Below are 19,097 nucleotides of genomic sequence, written 5' to 3' on the forward strand. Positions count from 1 at the left end.
TTGTGAGGGGTTATTTTGAAGGGAAGATTGTTTAATTGTGGTTGCGGGGGAGCATGTCATGATTTAGAATTCTGAGAGGGATAGAGAAAGCTGGGCCAATCACTTTTTACTCTGAGAGAGACGGGGATAGAGATGGAGAGAGAGAGAGAGAGATGGCGAGAGAGAGAGAGACGAGAGAGGAGAGGGGGAGTAGCGGAGAGATGGAGAGAGAGAGAGAGAGAAAGCAAAAAAGAGAAAGAGTGAATGGGAGATATGAGAGAAGAGAGAGGTAAGACGGGAGAGTGGAGGGGAAAGAAAGGGGAAGAGAAAGCGGAGAGAGTGTGTAATGGAGATGGGAGAAGAGTAAAGAGAGAAAAAGAAACAGGGGAGAGATATGAACGGAGAGAAGGTAAAAGAGGGGTACTTCTGCTGAGTGGTCAGCTATCCGGGCTGCTGGGAGAGGAGGAAGGTGGGGGTGGGTGTCTAAGTGTGGTGGGGGCCCCGGCCCTGGAGGAGCCCAGGCCCACTGACACACGCCTGATACCTACGGAGACCAAAAACTACAAAAACACCACTAAGCTACAACGATCACTACCTTATACTGACCTAGCATCACTAAGCTCACGCAATACTACCTTAACACTAGTCACATTCACTGACCTAGCATCACTAAGCTACACGCCATCACTACTTAACTGACCTAGCACACTACTTACACTGACCTATGCATCACTAAGCTACACCATCATACTTATTACGCTCTACATGCACTACTTACACTGACCTAGCATCACTAAGCTACACGCTCACTACTTACACTGACCTAGCTCACTAAGCTACACGCCTTATACCTTACACTGGCCTAGCATCACTAAGCTACCGCCATCAACTTACACTGACCTAGCTCACTAAGCTACACGCCATCACTACCTTACTACTGGAACTACGCATCACTACTTACACTGACTAGCATCATAAGCACGCCATCACTACCTTACACTGACCTAGCATCACTAAGCTACACGCCATCACTACCTTACACTGGCCTAGCATCACTAAGCTACACGCACATCACTAACCTTACACTGACCTAGCATCACTAAGCCTACTACGCTATCACTACCATTACACTGACCTAGCATCACTAAGCTACCGCCATCACTACCTTACACTGCCTAGCTCACTAAGCTACACGCCATCACACTACCTTCAACTGGCCTAGCATCACTAGACTACACGCCATCACTACCTTACACTGACCTAGCATCACTAAGCTACACGCCATCACTACCTTACACTGGCCTAGCATCACTAAGCTACACGCCATCACTACCTTACACTGCCTAGGCATCACTAAGCTACACGCATCACTAGCCGTACACTGCCTAGCCTCAGCTACACCCACTCACTACCTTACACTGGCCTAGCATCACTAGCTACACGCGCATCACTACCTACACTGGCCTAGCACTAAGCTACCGATCACTACCTTACACTGGCTAGCATCACTAAGTACACGCCATCACTTAACTTACACTGCCTAGCATCACTAAGCTACACGCCATCATACTTACACTGGACCTAGCATCACTAAGCTACTGTAGTGAAGCATCTTGCACTGCGATGCAGTGCCTCTAGACGTGAGCCATAAGGTAGTGATGGCGTGTAGCTTAGTGATGCTAGGTCAGTGTAAGGTAGTGATGGCGTRTAGCTTAGTGATGCTAGGCCAGTGTAAGGTAGTGATGGCGTGTAGCTTAGTGAGGCTAGGTCAGTGTAAGGTAGTGATGGCGTGTAGCTTAGTGATGCTAGGTCAGTGTAAGGTAGTGATTGGCCGTGTACTTTAGTGATGCTAGGCCAGTGTAAGGTAGTGATGCGGTGTAGCTTAGTGATGCTAGGCCAGTGTAAGTAGTGATGGCGTGTAGCTTAGTGATGCTAGGCCAGTGTAAGGTAGTGATGGCGTGTAGCTTAGTGACTGCTAGGTCAGCTGTAAGGTAGTGATGGCGTGTAGCTTAGTGATGCGTTAGGTCAGTGTAAGGTAGTTGATGGGTGTAGCTTAGTGATGCTAGTCAGTGTAAGCAATAAAAGATCAGGAATGGCGTGTAGCTTAGTGATGCCTAGGTCAGTGTAATGGTAGTGATGGCGTGTAGCTTAGTGATGCTAGGCCAGTATAAGGTAGTGATGGCGTGTAGCTTAGTGGTTGTTTTTGTGTTTTTGTCTCCGTAGGTATCAGGCCGTGTGTCAGTGGGCCTGGGCTCCTCCAGGGCCGGGGGCCCCCCACCACACTTAGACACCCACCCCACCTTCCTCCTCTCCCAGCAGCCCTGGATAGCTGACCGCTCAGCAGAAGTACCCCTCTTTTACCTTCTCTCGTTCATATCTCTCCCCTGTTTCTTTTTCTCTCTTTACTCTTCTCCCCATCTCCATTACACACTCTCTCCGCTTTCTCTTCCCCTTTCTTTCCCCTCCACTCTCCCGTCTTACCTCTCTCTCTTCTCTCATATCTCCCATTCTACTCTTTTCTCTTTTTTCCTGTTTCTCTCTCTCTCTCTCTCCATCTCTCCGCTACTCCCCCCCCTCTCTCTCTCTCGCCATCTCTCTCTCTCTCTCCATCTATCTCTCTCTCTCTCTCTCTCCATCTCTATCCCCGTCTCTCTCAGAGTAAAAAGTGATTGGCCCAGCTTTCTCTATCCCTCTCAGAATTCTAAAGTCATGACATGCTCCCCGCCGAGCACCACAATTAACAAATCTCCCTCAGAAATCAACCTCTCACATTTTTGGCGCTGGAGTGCAGATGACAATCTTTGTGCGCATAGCTAGCCCACTCGCAGGAAAAACACAGAGGGGGGACAAAATACGAACTGGTCCATTTGATTTCCTTAGTGGTTGTTCTGTGCTGTTCTTTCAGCTCTTTCCCTTCAATTACACAATTTCAAAAACGATCAGTAATCTTGCAGATATTTGTGTGTAATACAGCTTCTCAGAACTATTTTTCTCCTTGTCTGAGTTTGGACTGTTGTTTCCATGGGGCCTATAGTAGTAGGAGTGTGTCTTGGAGAGAGAAACATTTCTAGTCTTCTAGAGGATGAATCATTTTGGCCCTCTGTGTGTATTGGAGTGTGTGTGCGTCCACGTTTGCCCTCCACGTTGTATTTATTTACATTTACATTTACATTTAAGTCATTTAGCAGACGCTCTTATCCAGAGCGACTTACAATTTATTTATTTATTTATGTATTTTAATTGATGTACTCAACAACGTCTCCAAGGTGATTGTGGAGGTTGGAGGATATGTGTCACGTCCATAAATTGACAGTGGGAGAAGAATGACCAAACTTTGACCTAAGATATTCTATATTTTCTCTGGAGCAGAAAATACTAACATTTGACCTCTCAACCAAACCTGAGCTGCATGTTGTATCAGCATGATTCTCCATATATCCCCTGTCAGTCCTCTGAAGGTGTGTGTTCTATGTGTTGGTCTGATGTGTTCTATGTGTTGGTCTGATGTGTTCTATGTGTTGGTCTGATGTGTTCTATGTGTTGGTCTGATGTGTTGGTCTGATGTGTTCTATGTGTTGGTCTGATGTGTTCTATGTGTTGGTCTGATGTGTTCTATGTGTTGGTCTGATGTGTTTGGGTTTGAGTTGTGTGTAATTGGTCTTTGAGGAGCTTTCGGTTTTGCTCCATTCAGAATTGCTAAGGTATTTTATTATGGTTTAACGTGTGTGTGTTGTGACTGACAGGTAGACCAGCAGAAGCAGGAGCTGAATAAGAAGGAATCAGAGATGCAGGCCCTACAGACCAAACTGGATGCTCTGACCAACCAGAACTCAGACTGCAAACAGCACATAGAGGTGCTCAAAGAATCACTCAGCGCCAAGGAGCAACGCTCTACCACACTGCAGACCGAGGTGAGAGTGTTTAAAATACTGCGCACACACACACGCAGGATGGCAGGCTAGGGAGAGGCCTGTGCAGATCTTACCTAGTCAGGGCCTTCCATTTTGTCTGTCTGGCCTAGTGCATTTTTTTCTGTCTGGGAGAAAGAGCAACAAGCTCACGGGTTGACCAATTTGACTTCAGATTCTGACGTTTATCCACGTTTCTCCAAACGTCYAATTTCGAAGTTGCTCCAAATGTCAAAATGTGGATGTGATTTGGACACCCTAGGTTGCTACTGTGACTCCTCCTTCTTCATGCGGCTCCTCCCCCAGTTAAGGCTTGAAACCCCAACCAATGAAACGAGTGTCTGGCATTGGGCCRCAACACCATAGCAAAACCCAAGCCTATTCGATGGTAATAGCGCTCACTGTTGCCCCTATTGGCGGGTTTTAAAGGTATCTTTCGATGTCCTCGGGACAATTTCTAAGTAAATTTCTAAGTAAATCTTGAGCGACTTGGCAGGAGAGAAACTGAGGGAGGCTGAGGGAGACTGGCAGTGTTTTCATCTCTCTGTCTTTGAAGTCTGTGGGTCTAATGATTTTATAAGGCGGGGGGTGAGGAGGGGGGAAGGTTAGCATTTTTCTTCAAACTTCTGTGGAGTTGGAAGCGATACTTTAGATGTCTTTGTGCGCGGCAGCGGAGAGCGGCTCACTAACGATGTCCACTCTTCATTACAGGAAGCAATTTGGGCCGAAATTAGGGCTAATAGTCTATACATGTGCAAGGAATTTTGGCGTAGGGGTGAGCTGAATACATCATACTTAAACGCCCACAAGAGCTGGAGCTGAAAGACSATGCCCATAGCTCACCCATGATGTTGCACAACGATTTAAGTCAATAAGTCATAATGTTAGTCTAAGTATGAAGTGGGAAATCCGTGTCAATGCATTGTTTTTCCCTATGAGATAACATGCTAATCATTTTCAGTCTACATTTCCTCAGGGCTGGGTTTTATTTTAAAGTTACCACCCACCAGCATTGCATTGTTTATTAATCAGAAACACCACTTATTTTTTAGGTAGTYTGTATATATAGYGTGGCCAAAACCATTCATCTTGGGGTGACAGGGGGAGCGGGGCTCCACAATTCAATATCACATGCAATTTTTTARATGTAAAAACATTTTATTAATAGTATAATTGCATGGGATATTGCATTTTAKAACCCTGCTCCCCCCGTGGCCCCAAGATGAATGGTTTTGACCACACTAGAAAACCAAGTATCTATCCTATTATGAAAAAGCACCCGCAAAAGATAATTCCACACGYTTATTTATTTTGTTGTGCTGTTACATTTGTATTGGTGTATCGTGTCTGATGCGGTGTTGTTACATATCATTTGCAGTGTTCATCATAAGAAAAGTCATTACTTCCCCTAGCTGTGAGAATCATGGCATGAGCATGGGGCTGACTTGGCATTGCTGGAGCGTTRCTGAATAGCCTGCCAACAGCCTACCAAAGTTGCACCGTGTCCATTACAATGTAGAAAAACGTTTCTCTAGTCCCACATGTTCAATAGTTACACTACCCATATTACCGAAGCTTCATCTCATTCTTTCTTTTTCTATGGCGGATTTGTGGCCACAATTTATGGAAGATGGCAAAGTAAAATATACTGGTTTCCCCTATCCATCTGTGGCAAAGTTTTCACTAAATGCTTATGACAAATCCAGCTCCAGAACCAGCCATAACCTAGCCTGTTGGCTAATCTTTTGAATATGGTGTCGCAACAACAGATAACATTAGCTAGCTAGATAGGTTTAGCATGCTAGCTACACTGACAGCTGTCACTGCCCTACTTGTTGTTATTGGTCCACTCCATATGGAAATCAGCACAACGTTCCCACACCCAGTTCAGGTAATATGTATTAGTAGCCTGCGTCATTCTTCTGAGGTGGAACCTAAACGAGAATTTACGCTCCAGGACAGGAATTAACGTTGAAATAGGGGCGGCATTGCCCTCTGGTGGGGGTCTTTAAAATAATTTACTATCAGTGGGTGGGTGTGAGATTGTGTGTTTGACAGAGGGTCAATATATAATTGGATGTAATGCACCTGACATTTGACACTTCACTCTAACATGAGAGGCTGCTGGGATATGGAGGGCCATAATGGGATCTGTCAGCCCTGATCTCACGCACGCACACACACCACGCACACTGTCAGTCAGTCAATCCCAGTCTGGACCCCTATCACCCCCCCATCTTTATATCCTTCTCTGTCCACGTGGCCATCAGTTTATCTTGCCCTCCAGCTCTACCAGAGTGGATCAAAGCACTCCAGCTCTACCAGAGTGGATCAAAGCCCTCCAGCTCTACCAGAGTGGATCAAAGCCCTCCAGCTCTATCAGAGTGGATCAAAGCCCTCCAGCTCTATCAGAGTGGATCAAAGCCCTCCAGCTCTATCAGAGTGGATCAAAGCCCTCCAGCTCTACCAGAGTGGATCAAAGCCCTCCAGCTCTATCAGAGTGGATCAAAGCCCTCCAGCTCTACCAGAGTGGATCAAAGCCCTCCAGCTCTACCAGAGTGGATCAAAGCCCTCCAGATCTATCAGAGTGGATCAAAGCCCTCCAGCTCTACCAGAGTGGGTCAATGCCTCACAGCCAGGTTCCATAGAGGCTGATAGTCATGATACTGACTCACTCAGGGCAGGAGGGGTAAAGGGAGGGCCACAGACCCACAGACAGGCAGCCACTCTGGTATGGAAAAGAAGAGATGGCTAGAGAGAACAGACGATGCAGTGTTGATTTGAGGGAAGTAGAGAATCAAGGAAGACATAATAGAATGGAATGGAAGTGCATTTATCAGTCAAAGTTAAGGACCGCTCCTAAATGGGGTTGATTGAATCCATCTTCTGGTTTTCCTCTGTGGGAATGGAAAAATATGTGTGTCTGTGTGTGTGTTTAAGCACAGCATTGTGGAGGGTGCAGTGGAAATGTAACCCTGTAATAGGTGTGTTATCTGTCCTGCTGAGGTCAGTGTAGTGCTGAAACAGTACACCTGCAGATCAGGTAACCAGWCACACGGCCCTCCTGCATATTTAACTAGCGTATGAGAGAGTGGCAGGAAGGAGAGGTGTATTGGAGAATTCAGAGAGGGGTGTACCACTGTTTGCTGGAGAGTTAGTATCACAGTTTTACTTTGAAAAGGTACAACAATAATGACTCAATGCAGCGTTTTACCATGCTGTCTTTTTAAACCGGCTAAAACTGGAGTTGATCCCGTCCCCGATGCCTGCAGAGCAGTGGCTCTGTTGTGTTCAGCAGTGGGGGCTATGGGTAGGCCCACTCTGAGCCTCGTGCTGCGACCATGTTGATAAATCACAGTGTGAAAATGAGTCCCACCTGTGCAACTGGCCTCCACAAAGGAGCCGGCAGGAGCCGACTTGTCCGCCAGGTCACAGGCACAGCCAGGGGGGGAAACAGGAAAACACCCGCCACTCAAACCATGTCACAACACCGGGTCACAGGCACAGCCATAGGGGGAAACAGGAAAACACCCGCCACTCAAACCATGTCACAACACCGGGTCGCAGTATGTGGCAGGGCCAGCGACTGTGTTTGTGGTCGAGCACTCATAAACCCTGGCGACCCCAAACCATGTCACACACACACACACAACCCCAGCCTTGTGCAAATACACGTCAGTTTTATGGTGCCCTTTTAAAATCCAATGAGAGTTGGATTACCACCTTTCATAGTTGTCTCTAAAATCATCAGCTGTGAAGTGCTTTTGTTTGACATTGTTCGTTATCCAGGTTTGTGTGTGTGCGCACATGCGTGTGCGTGTGTGTGTGCGTGGTAGTAACCCCAGTAGGGGTGTGTCTGTGTTGTTGTTTCCTGATCTCTGTGTGATGAATGGCCTGCATGGGTAGTGAGTCGTGAAAAGAGATGTGGTCTGAACCATGCTAACACAGAAACGTATAGGCGCACTCTATTCTGGTCTCCCTATTCTGGTCTCTCTCTCACTTTCTTTTTGTTTTCTGTCTCACTCCTCTGTCTGCTCTCTCTCGCTTCTTTTGTGTCTCTGTCTCTCTCGCTTTCTTTTTTGTTTTCTCTGTTCTCTTCGCTTTCTTTTTGTCTCTGTCTCTCTCTCACTTTGTTTTTTGCTCTCTCTCTCTCTCTCTCTCTCTCTCTGCTTCTCTCTCTCTCTCTCTCGTCTCTCTCGCTCTCTCTTTTTGTGCTGCTCTCTCTCTCTTTTTGTCTGTCTCTCTCTCTGTCTTTCTCTCTTTTTTTTGTCTCTCTCTCTCGCTTTCTTTTTGTCTCTCTCTCTCTCTCTCTCTTTTTGTCTGTCTCTCTCTCTCTTTTGGTCTCTGTCTTCTTGTCTTTCTCTCTTTCTTTTGTCTCTCTCTTCTCTTGCTTTCTTTCTTGTCTCTCTCTTCTGTCTCTCTCTATCTCTCTCTCTCTTTTTTGTTCTTCTCTCTGTCTCTTTTTTGTCTGTCTCTCTCTCTGTCTTTCTCTCTTTTTTGTCTCTGTCTCTGCTTCTCGCTTTCTTTTTGTCTCTCTCTCTTCTCTCTCTCTTCTTTTTTGTCTGTCTCTCTCTCTCTTTTTGTCTCTGTCCTTCTCATTCTCTCTTTCTTTTTGTCTCTCTCTCTCGCTTTCTTTTTGCTCTCTCTCTCGCTCTCTCTATCTCTCTCTCTCTTTTTGTCTGTCTCTCTCTCTCTTTTTGTCTCTGGCTCTCTGTCTTTCTCTCTTTTTTTTATCTCCTCTCTGTCTCTCTGTCTCTCATCTGAGGATGTTGAGGCAGGTGAGATCCTTCATATGGTAGGAACCAGGAAGTATATTGTTGCTATGGCTGTAAAAGTCAGGATTAACCCAATGCAGGAATACATCAAATATATCCTAACCCTTACCAATAGAGTTTGGTTTTGAACTGGTCTGATCTGGACTGGACCTGGGTTTCGTGATTTGTTACGATGTTGTTGACCATTTTAAACGGATTTGACCTAGTTTGGAAAGACGCCTCAACCGGGTTGGAACTCATTTGACCTGGTTCGACCACTGTGACCGTTCTCCGGCCATCTCTGTTCCTGTGTTCCGTCAATGTGGTTTGGACGTGGTGTTAGCTGTGGAGTGTAAGGGCCCCAGAACAAACAGTGTGCGGTCCAAAGTAAAGCCCCCGCGTACAGGAGAGGCCATGTGGAAAAACCATAAAGAGGAGTTATAGGGGTCAGAGTGGGGATGAGATATTTAATGGTTTACACAGAGGGAGACGTAAACATGTGTGAGGCTGAACACACATCACAAATGGTAGAATACACACCCACACCACTGTATGCTCCAAAACATACTGCACGCTCAACACACAACATACTACATCATTAACTTTGCAGTCCTCCCAGATTCTCTCTCAGCACACGCACGCACGCAAGCCGCACGCACGCCACGCACGCACGCACGCACGCACGCACGCGCACGCACGCACGCACGCACGCACGCACGCAGCACGCACGCACGCAACACACACACACACACACACACACACACACACACACACACACACACACACACACACACACACACACACACACACACACACACCACACACACACACACACTGCCCACCCCACTCCATGATACATTTCCTATAGTGCCTAATGTCCATGTAACAGGTGTGTGTTGTTGGCTTTAAACTGTAGGTGGTCAGGAGGTCGGTAAGCACAACCCGTATGGCACACACGCCCACACACTAAGCACCACACCGCCCACACACGCACACACACCACACACACAGCACACACACACACACACACACACACACACACAACCTCTCGTGCGGTTTCACTGGCTGAGGGAAAGATCTTGCAGAGGAAATCATTTGCTACTGTGGATGACTGTTTATGGAGGGCTAGTCTGGTTGACTCAAAGTTTTACTTTCTTTTGTATACTGAGCAAGAAATTGTTGGATGTTGGCGTTTATAAGATTTTGCTGAGTTACAGTTCATACAAGGAAATTCATTAGGCCCTAATCTATGGATTTAAACATGACGTGGCAGGGGCGCAGCCATGGTTGGGTGGGAGGGCTAGACACACCCCACAGAGGAGCCAGGCCCAGCCAATCAGAATTAGTTTTTCCCCACAAAAGGGCTTTATTACAGACAGAAATACTCCTTTGCACACCGCTCTGTGTGGACATTCCTGCATGTCAGCATGCCAATTTGCCAACACTCCCTCAAACTTGACACATCTGTGGTAGTGTTGTGTGACAAAACTGCACATTTTAGAGTGGCCTTTTTATTGTCCCAGTACAAGGTGCACCTGTGTAATGATATGTTGTTTAATTCAGCTTCTTGACATGCCACACTGTCAGGTGGATGGATTATCTTGACAAAGGATAAATAGCTCACTAACAGGCGATGTAAACAAATTTGTCCACAAAATTTGAGAGAAATATATTTTTGTGTGTATGGAACCTTTCTGGGAAATTACTTCAGCTCATGAAACATGAGACTGACACTTTACATGTGGCGTTTAGATTTTTATTCAGTATAAGAACTTTCAGACAAAATGTCATTCTGTTATCTGTAAAGTTGTGAGATTTTTGACTTCTATCTCGTACCTAATATAGTGAACTGTAGCTAAAGAAGCTCATCATTGGAAAGGGTCCAATGGTTTAGTCAAAATAAATGCTTATTATATGGACAACTGATTCAGAATATTTGTAATTTTTACAAGTCTTGGCTGTGGATTTCTCCTCTCTCCTTCTCTCTTCTCTCTCTCTCTCTCATTTTACATTTTTGTCATTTAGCAGACACTCATATTCCAGAGCGACGGACATTTAATGCATTCATCTTAAGATACTGTAGCTAGTGAGACAACAACATATCACAGTCGTAGTAAGTACATTTGTCCACAATAAAGAAGTTATCACCAAGTCAGTGCTAGTTGGGATAGTAGGAAAAGACAATGGGAGGAGGGGTGGTGTGTTGCCGTGTGATTTATTTCAGAAAGGCACCTGCTGTCCTGACATTTGGGGGAAGCTTGTTAAACCATTGGGGTGCCTGGACAGAGAAGAGCTTTGACCGGGCTGAGCGGAAGCTGCCTTCCATAGACAGACACAACCGCACACGCACACGCAACGCACGCACGCACGGCACGCACACACACATATATTCACACGCCACACCACATGTTACGCGCACCCACCACACACCACACACACACACACACACCCCACACACACAACACACACACACACACACACACACACACACACACACACACACACACACACACACACACAACACCACACAACACACACACACAATAAAGTATCATGTCATGTCACCTGTCCGTCAGCACTCATCCCTCATTACCTTCAGCTTAGCCTCTGCAGGGCTGACAGTCGTGTGTGTTTGGAGAGACAATGGCTGCATTCTGTGGGAGTTTGACTCTTCTCTCTTAGGGGCACTGTGATTACCTAGGCACTTAACCTCTGAATACACACACGACAGTAACAGATATACTGTAGCACCCTCCACCATCACCCTACCCATGTCAGAAATCACGAACTGTGATTACGTGCAATTTGAACTTAAGTCAATATGGAGCTGAGGTCAGTGTAAGCCTTAGAAGCCTGTCCTGATTCCTCTCTCCTCACACCATCACGTTTTGTCAAACCCAGTCTAGTATAGAAGTCACAGCAGCTACCCACCACACCCTCTCACCCTGCCACAGACCCAGATGAGAAACCTTTCCTCTCTTTTGTCTTTGGCCAAGGGCCTCTCTCTTCTCTCTTCTCTCTCTCTCTTCTCTCTCTCTCTCTCTCTCTCTCTCTCATTCAATTCAATTGACTTTATTGACATGGCAAGTTATTATTACTTACATTGTCAAAGTATACATATCGAAAAATTTAAATAAAATATATATGTATATATATACACAAAATATATATAATTATATATAAATAAATGGTGGGATTAACAGCAATAATAATAGTATGTAGTGGCATGGGATTACATTAATAACAGCTACAACAACAATATTTAATCAGAACAACAATACATTAAAGCAACAGTAGTAGACCAGTGTCAACATGACTGAGAAGACACATGACCTGGTACGAAAGACAAAACAAAACTAAGCTAAATGGGAAATATTATCACATTACTTTGGCATTTTTCACTGGCTATCCCTCAGGCTGTGGCAGGAGGACACATATTTGGCTGCCAAACTGCACATTTTGGCTTTTCACCCAATAAATATTTGAATTTTTCTTCATCTTTTATAGTTTCAAATTCTTTGTATTGAATTATATATTTTGGGAAAGAGAAATATGCTCTTAGGTCTGAGTATTTGTCACAGTGTAGTAGGAAATGCACTTCTGTCTCTACCTCTCCCCTGGAGCAGAGTGAGCCAGCCTGCTCCTCCCTGGGCAGCCAGGTTTGTCTGTGACGACCGGTCTCTATAGCAGACTGTGCTCACTGAGTCTGTACCTAGTCAATGTTTTCTCAGTTTTCTATCAGTCACAGTGGTCAGATAGTCTGCCACCATGTACTGTTCTGTTTAGAGCAAATAGCATTGAAAGTTACTTAGATTTTTTGTGGTGTCTTTCCAATTAGGTTATATATTTTTCTTTTTGTTTTGGTGATGAATTTGGTTGGGCCAAGATTTTCTGAAGGGCTGTCCGGGCTCTATGGGGTTGGTTTGGGTTGGTGAACTGAGCCTCAGACCAGCTGGCTGAGGGGACTTCTTCTCTGGTTTCATCTCTTGACATTGTAGAGCTGTGTGATGGAATGTTTTAGGGTCACTTGTTTTTTAGATGGTTTGTTAAAATTTGATGGCTCTTTTTTTTCTATTCGAATGAGGAGGGGATATTGGCCCAATTCTCTTTCTGCTCCTCTCTCTCTCTCCTCTCTCTTCTCTCTCACTCTCACTCGCCACTCTCACATCCACTCTCTCTCCCTCTCAGAAGTCCAGCGTCCATGCCAGTTAACTCCGCTGCTAGACATTGGGCAGCAATTTCAAGCCCCATTTCTCAAACACAAGCAACACACATACGCACGCACAACACCAAGCAAGGGCATACAAGCACACACACTCTCTTGCTCACCTAGCCACACATGCTCACTCTAACACGTAGGCCTACATTCACATAAACACCCTATTCTGTCTGTCTCCCTCTTGTTGTGGGTCTAAGATGTTCAGGATCATATTCTGCATCTCTTTACATGTACAGTGCATTCAGAAAGTATTCAGACCCCTTGACTTTTTCCACATTTTGTTAAGTTACAGCCTTATTCTAAAATGGATTAACTAGTTTTTTTCCCCCTCATCAATCAATACACAATATCCCAGAATAACACATTTTGGCAAATGTATTAAAAATAACAAACTGAAATATCACATTTACATAAGTATTCAGACCCTTTACTGGAACACCTTTGGCAGTAATTACAGCCTCGAGTCTTCTTGACTATGACACTACAAACTTGGCACACCTGTATTTCTGGCAGGTTGAATGGGGAGCGTCGCTGCACAGCTATTTTCAGGTCTCTCCAAAGATGTTTGATCGGATTCAAGTCCGGGATCTGGCTGAGCCACTCAAGGACATTCAGAGACTTCATCAGAGGTTCAGAGGTTTCATCAGACCAGAGAATCTTGTTTCTCATGGTCTTAGAGTCTTTAGGTGCCTTTGGCAAACTCCAAGTGGGCTGTGTGCCTTTTTACTGAGGAGTGGCTTCCGTCTGGCCTCTATACCATAAAGGCCTGATTGGTGGAGTGCTGCAGAGATGGTTGTCCTTTTGTAAGATTCTCCCATCTCCACAGAGGAACTCTGGAGCTCTGTCAGAGTGACTATCGGGTTATTGTTCACCTCCTTGACCAAAGCCCTTCTCCCCCGATTGCTCAGTTTGGGCGGGTGGCCAGCTCTTATATAAATGTCTTTGCTTTGTCATTATGGGATATTGTGTGTAGATTGATAAGGACATTTTTTTATTTAATCAATTTTGGAATAAGGCTGTAACATTACAAAATGTGGAAAAGTCAACGGGTCTGAATGCACTGTGTAAGTTCGTACTGGATAATAGGGCATCTGTTTCCCCTGCCTCCTCTCCTCAAACAGAGGTGTGTGTCTGTGGCATACACTGAGGTTTGAGGGACAGTCCTTGAAGCGCCAGTCTCCCCTGAGACTCCCTGGTCCTGAGACTCCCTGGTCCTGAGACTCCCTGGTCCTGAGGTGACAAGGGAAACATGTTTTCCCTTCACCTCCCTGTGTTCGATGATGATGATTGCTCTTCTCTCACTTAGCCACAGTCTGCGGGAACAGGGAGGCAGTGAAAATAGAGTGGGTGGGGGCAGGGACTATGGGGGCGAGTGAAATAGAAGGTACTTCAGACAGTTGGTGGGGGGCAACTCAATTATAAGGTTGGGGTAAGGTACGGTAGAGTGAAGACATGAGGGGGGTTAGAGGAGGGGGGAGGGGGTGAGAGGATGGGAGGGGTAGAGAGTGGGGAGGGTAGAGGAGTGGGAGGGGTAGAGGAGGGGAGGGGGGAAGGGGAGGGGCTAGAGGAGGGGGAGGGGGGTAGAGGAGTGGGGAGGGGGTTAGAGGAGGGGAGGGGGCTAGAGGAGTGGGGAGGGGGGGTAGAGGAGGGAGGGGGCTAGAGGAGGGCGGTAGAGGAGTGGGGAGGGGGGAGAGGAGTGGGGTAGAGGAGGGTAGGAGGGGGGTTAGAGGAGTGGGAGGGGGGCTAGAGGAGTGGGGAGGGGTTAGAGGAGGGGGAGGGGGTAGAGGATGGGAGGGGGGGTACGAGTGAGGGGGAGGGGGGCTAGAGGGAGGGGGTAGAGGAGTGGGGAGGGGGCTAGAGGAGGGGGTAGAGGAGTGAGAGGGGGTAGAGGAGGGGAGGAGGGGCTAGAGGATGGGGCTAGAGGAGTGGGGAGGGGGGGTAAGAAGGATGGGGGAGGGGGGCTAGAGGGAAGGCGGGGGTAGAGGAGTGAGGAGGGGGGTAGAGGAGTGGTAGGTTAGAGGAATGGGGGGGGGTGGAGGAATGAGGAGTGGGGGGTTAGAATTTGAGAGGGTGGGGGTTAGAGGAATGGGGGAGGGCACCCGTCTTTCCTTTAGTCATAAATCACTCCTAGAAAAACACGATTACCCCTCAGACATATATAAAGCACTGCAGCTCCGTTAATAATTGGGCCTGATCATTAATGAAAGAAATAAAGAATGCGGTTGGTCTCTCACGCCCAGAGGGCTCTGATCCCTGAGGAACACACCGGAAATGTCCGCCCGCCGGGGAAAACTAATTTTGCATGTTTGTTTTCTAGCTCTTACACACACACACACACACACACACACACACACACACACACCACACACACAACACACACACAACACACACACAACCACACAACACACACACCACACACACACACCACACACACACACACACACACACACACACACACCGCATACACACACACACACACACACACACACCTGCATATGCGCACAACACATGCATTTAAACATGTGTATAATGTGTGTTGTTGGGGTATTTTCGGTGAGGGTGGGGTGAGGAGGAAATAATTACTCATTAAAACCAGCTGTTAGATTAACCCCTCTCACCTCCCACCTCCCCTACAAATAACCTTTGATCTTCGTGTATATGTCAACGCTGAAGTCATTCACCCAGCCAATGTGCTGCCAGGCTGGCTGACGTACGAACCCCAACAGGATCGAGCTGTTGACTCTGACAGAGGGGTCACATGGCATGTGTGGCTCTAAATATACTCTTCACAGGGATAGCGGGAAGGAGAGGATAGAGGGAGGAAGGGAGGAGATAGAGGAGGGAAGAAGGGAGAGGATGAGAGGGGAGAAGGAGGAGAAAGAGGGGAGAGGATAGAGGGAGAGAAGGGGGAGAGGGGAGAGGAGAGAGGAGGTAGAATAGGAGGGAGAGATGGAGGGAGAGAAGGAGGGAGAGAAGAGAAGGAGGAGGTAGAAGGAGGGAGGGTAGAAGGAGAGGAATAGAAGGGAGAGGATAGAAGGGAGGGATAGAAGGAGAGGTAGAAGGGAGAGGATAAGAGGCGAGAGATAGAGGAGAGAAGGAGGGAGAGGAGAGAGAGGATAGAGGGAGAGATAGAGGGGAAGGAGGGGAGAGAAGGAGGGAGAGGATAGAGAGAGAGAAGGAATGAGAGGATAGAGGGAGATGGGATTAGAGGAGAGAAGGAGGGGAGAGGATAGAGGGAGAGAAGAGGAAGTGATAGAGGGAGAGGATAGAGGGAAGAGGATAGAGGGAGGAGTAGAGGGAAGAGTAGGGAGAGAAGGAGGAGAGGATAGAGGAAGAGCGATAAGGAGAGATAGAGGGAAGAGAAGGAGGTAGAGGTAGAGGAGAGAAGGGAGAAGTGAAGGAGGGTAGAGAGACTAGGGAGGGAGAGAAGGAGGGAGAGAAAGGAGGGAGAGAAGGAGGGAGAGAGGACAGGAGGGAGAGATATGAGGGAAGAGAAGGGCGGAGAGGACTATCAGGTTAGTTTTTCTCAAACCAAGTAGTTTGCTGCTCTAAAAGAAATGCTCAATATAGATGGAGAGACAGAGACCTTCAGGCTGATTGAGTTATGGAGCCTCAGTATGTGCCCTCCATGCAGTACATGGCGTTTAACAGTATTGTATTGTATCCAGTATTTGCTCTCTTACAAAACATGGGTGAACGAAGGTAATGTGGATGTGAGAGTGGCAGAGGTAGTGCTGCGCCGGACAGAACATGGAGTGTAAGCACTACAGGGCGCGAGGGCAGTGTAGGGCTCCACTTGTCCGTGGCAAGTAAAATAATTAATTTAAATTACAACCAGAATATAGATTTCAGTTGTCCGAATGGACAAGTAAAAAAATCACAATATCAAACAATTACTCCGATCAGCATTGGATCAGGCAGAAGCACTGCCGCAGCATGGTTGACATTCTGGGTCATTTGTCCATATTCCTACACTGAATMAAAATAAACGCAACATGCAACATTTTCTAAGATTTTACCGAGTTACAGTTCACAAGGGAATCAGTGAATTTTTATTAATTAACTAGGCCCTAATCTATGGATTTCACATGACTGGGAATACAGATATCTGTCGGTCACAGATACCTTAAAAAATGGTAGAGCCGTGGATCAGAAAACCAGTCAGTATCTGGTGTGACCATTTGCCTTGCGACAGTTGCCCTTCGCATAGAGTTGATCAGGCTGTTGATTGTGGCCTGTGGAATGTTGTCCCACTCCTCTTCAATGGCTGTGTGAAGTTGCTGGATATTGGCGGGAATTGGAACATGCTGTCGTACATGTCCAGAGCATCCCAAACATGCTCAATGGCTGACATGTCTGGTGAGTATGCAGGGCATGGAAGAACTGGGACATTTTCAGCTTCCAGGAATTGTGTACAGCTTCTTGCAACATTGGGCCATGCATTATCATGCTGAAACATGAGGTGATGGCGGTGGATGAATGGCACGACAATGGACCCCAGGATCTAGTCACGGTATCTCTGTGCATTCAAATTGCCATTGATAAAATGCAAAAAAGTGTCAGTTGTCCGTAGCTTATGACTGCCCACACCATAACCCCACCGCCACCATGGGGCACTCTGTTCACAATGTTGACATCAGYAAACCGCTCGCCCACACAACACCATACACTCTGTCTGCCATCTTCCCGGTACAGTTGAAACCGGGATTCATCCGTGAAGAGCACACTCCTCCAGCGTGTCAGTGGCCATCGACGGTGAGCATTAGCCTACTGAAGTCGGTTACGACGCCGAACTGCATTCAGGTCAAGACCCTGGTGAGGACCATGAGCATGCAGATGAGCTTCCCCGAGGCGGTTTATGACAGTTTCTACCAGAAATTCTTTGGTTGGGCAAACCCACAGTTCCATCAGCTGTCCGGGTGGCTGGTCTCAGACGATCCCGCAGGTGAAGAAGCCAGATGTGGAGGTCCTGGGCTGGCGTGGTTTCACGTGGTCGGCTGTTAGGAGGCCGGTTGGACGTACTGACAAATTCTCTAAAACGACATTGGAGGTAGATACATGAATATTAAGGTAGATACATGAATATTAATTTCTCTGGCAACTGCTCTGGTGGACATTCCTGCAGTAAGCATGCCAATTGCAAACTTGAGACATCTTTGGCATTGTGTTGTGTGACAAAACTGCACATTGCACCTGTGTAATGATCMYGCTTGGCTACTACACATCTCTTTAGTACCACAGATAGACCTAGGCTATTACACATCTCTTTGGTACCACAGATAGACCTAGGCTATTAAACATCTCTTTAGTACCACAGATAGACCTATGCTATTAAACATCTCTTTGGTACCACAGATAGACCTAGGCTATTAAACATCTCTTTGGTACCACAGATAGACCTAGGCTATTAAACATCTCTTTGGTACCAAGATAGCCTAGCTATTAAACATTACTCTTTAGTACCGGTTACAGTTATACGGGAAAACCGGGAGAGGGGCTATTAACGAGGGAGTGGACACATCTGCTTTAGGTGAGCCTTTTAAGACAGTTCAACCAGAGTTGAATAGGCTATTCAAAAATAGTTAGGAGTGCTTTCCAGGGGCCTAGGGATGGGCGTTCTCTGAGTCGTTTCCCTACCCGAAGACTTCCAGCCAAATCAAATTGATTGAAAGTGGGGTTAAATTGGAGACGGATGTATTTTTAGGGATGGGGCCAGGGGGCATAGGGGGATTAGGCATTGGTTATATGAGGCAAAATTCACAGAAATGTATTATGCAGATCTCTCCTATGTTACTGGGTGATTCATGTTTGGTAGATTGGTTATTGCAGCCACGCGGCCTTACTTGAGTTGGGCCAGATGTCGTTATCGGGCCGTGTTTTTGGGGGCAGGGGTGCAGAAAATCAGTTTTACTAAAGACCGTTAAGTGTTAAAGCTGCGTAACGGTCTTGCACTATGTGTACAGTATGTGGCACTCCCCTAATCAGTACAAAGCTTTACAAGGAGGTGTTGTGAGGATATATCAGGTATTGCTCTGCTAACAGGTAGCACGACACTCATTTACAGTAATTGGTATATACATTGCAGGTAATGGATGGCTGCGGCACGGTAGCAGCTTTATTAAACGGAGTGGAGAACAGCGCGACCATATGAGTGTATTAGTGAGCGACTGCGATGTAGTAGGTTCATCGGTCTACGAGGTACGAGGGCTTAGTGTTACAGGGTATTGTATACTCACT

The 19,097-nt window shown here is 46.6% G+C and overlaps 1 protein-coding gene across 1 annotated transcript in view; it reads left to right on the forward strand.

Moving 5' to 3' along the window:
• Positions 1–19,097, forward strand: part of LOC112073306 (ERC protein 2-like) — a 105,218-nt gene that overhangs the window by 22,929 nt on the left and 63,192 nt on the right. The window contains exon 3 of the mRNA XM_070440102.1: positions 3,723–3,890. Coding sequence (XP_070296203.1) covers positions 3,723–3,890 — 168 coding nt within the window. The remainder of the gene's footprint in view (positions 1–3,722; positions 3,891–19,097) is intronic.

Source organism: Salvelinus sp. IW2-2015, unplaced genomic scaffold (assembly GCF_002910315.2).
Source record: "Salvelinus sp. IW2-2015 unplaced genomic scaffold, ASM291031v2 Un_scaffold2220, whole genome shotgun sequence".
Taxonomy (NCBI): domain Eukaryota; kingdom Metazoa; phylum Chordata; class Actinopteri; order Salmoniformes; family Salmonidae; genus Salvelinus; species Salvelinus sp. IW2-2015.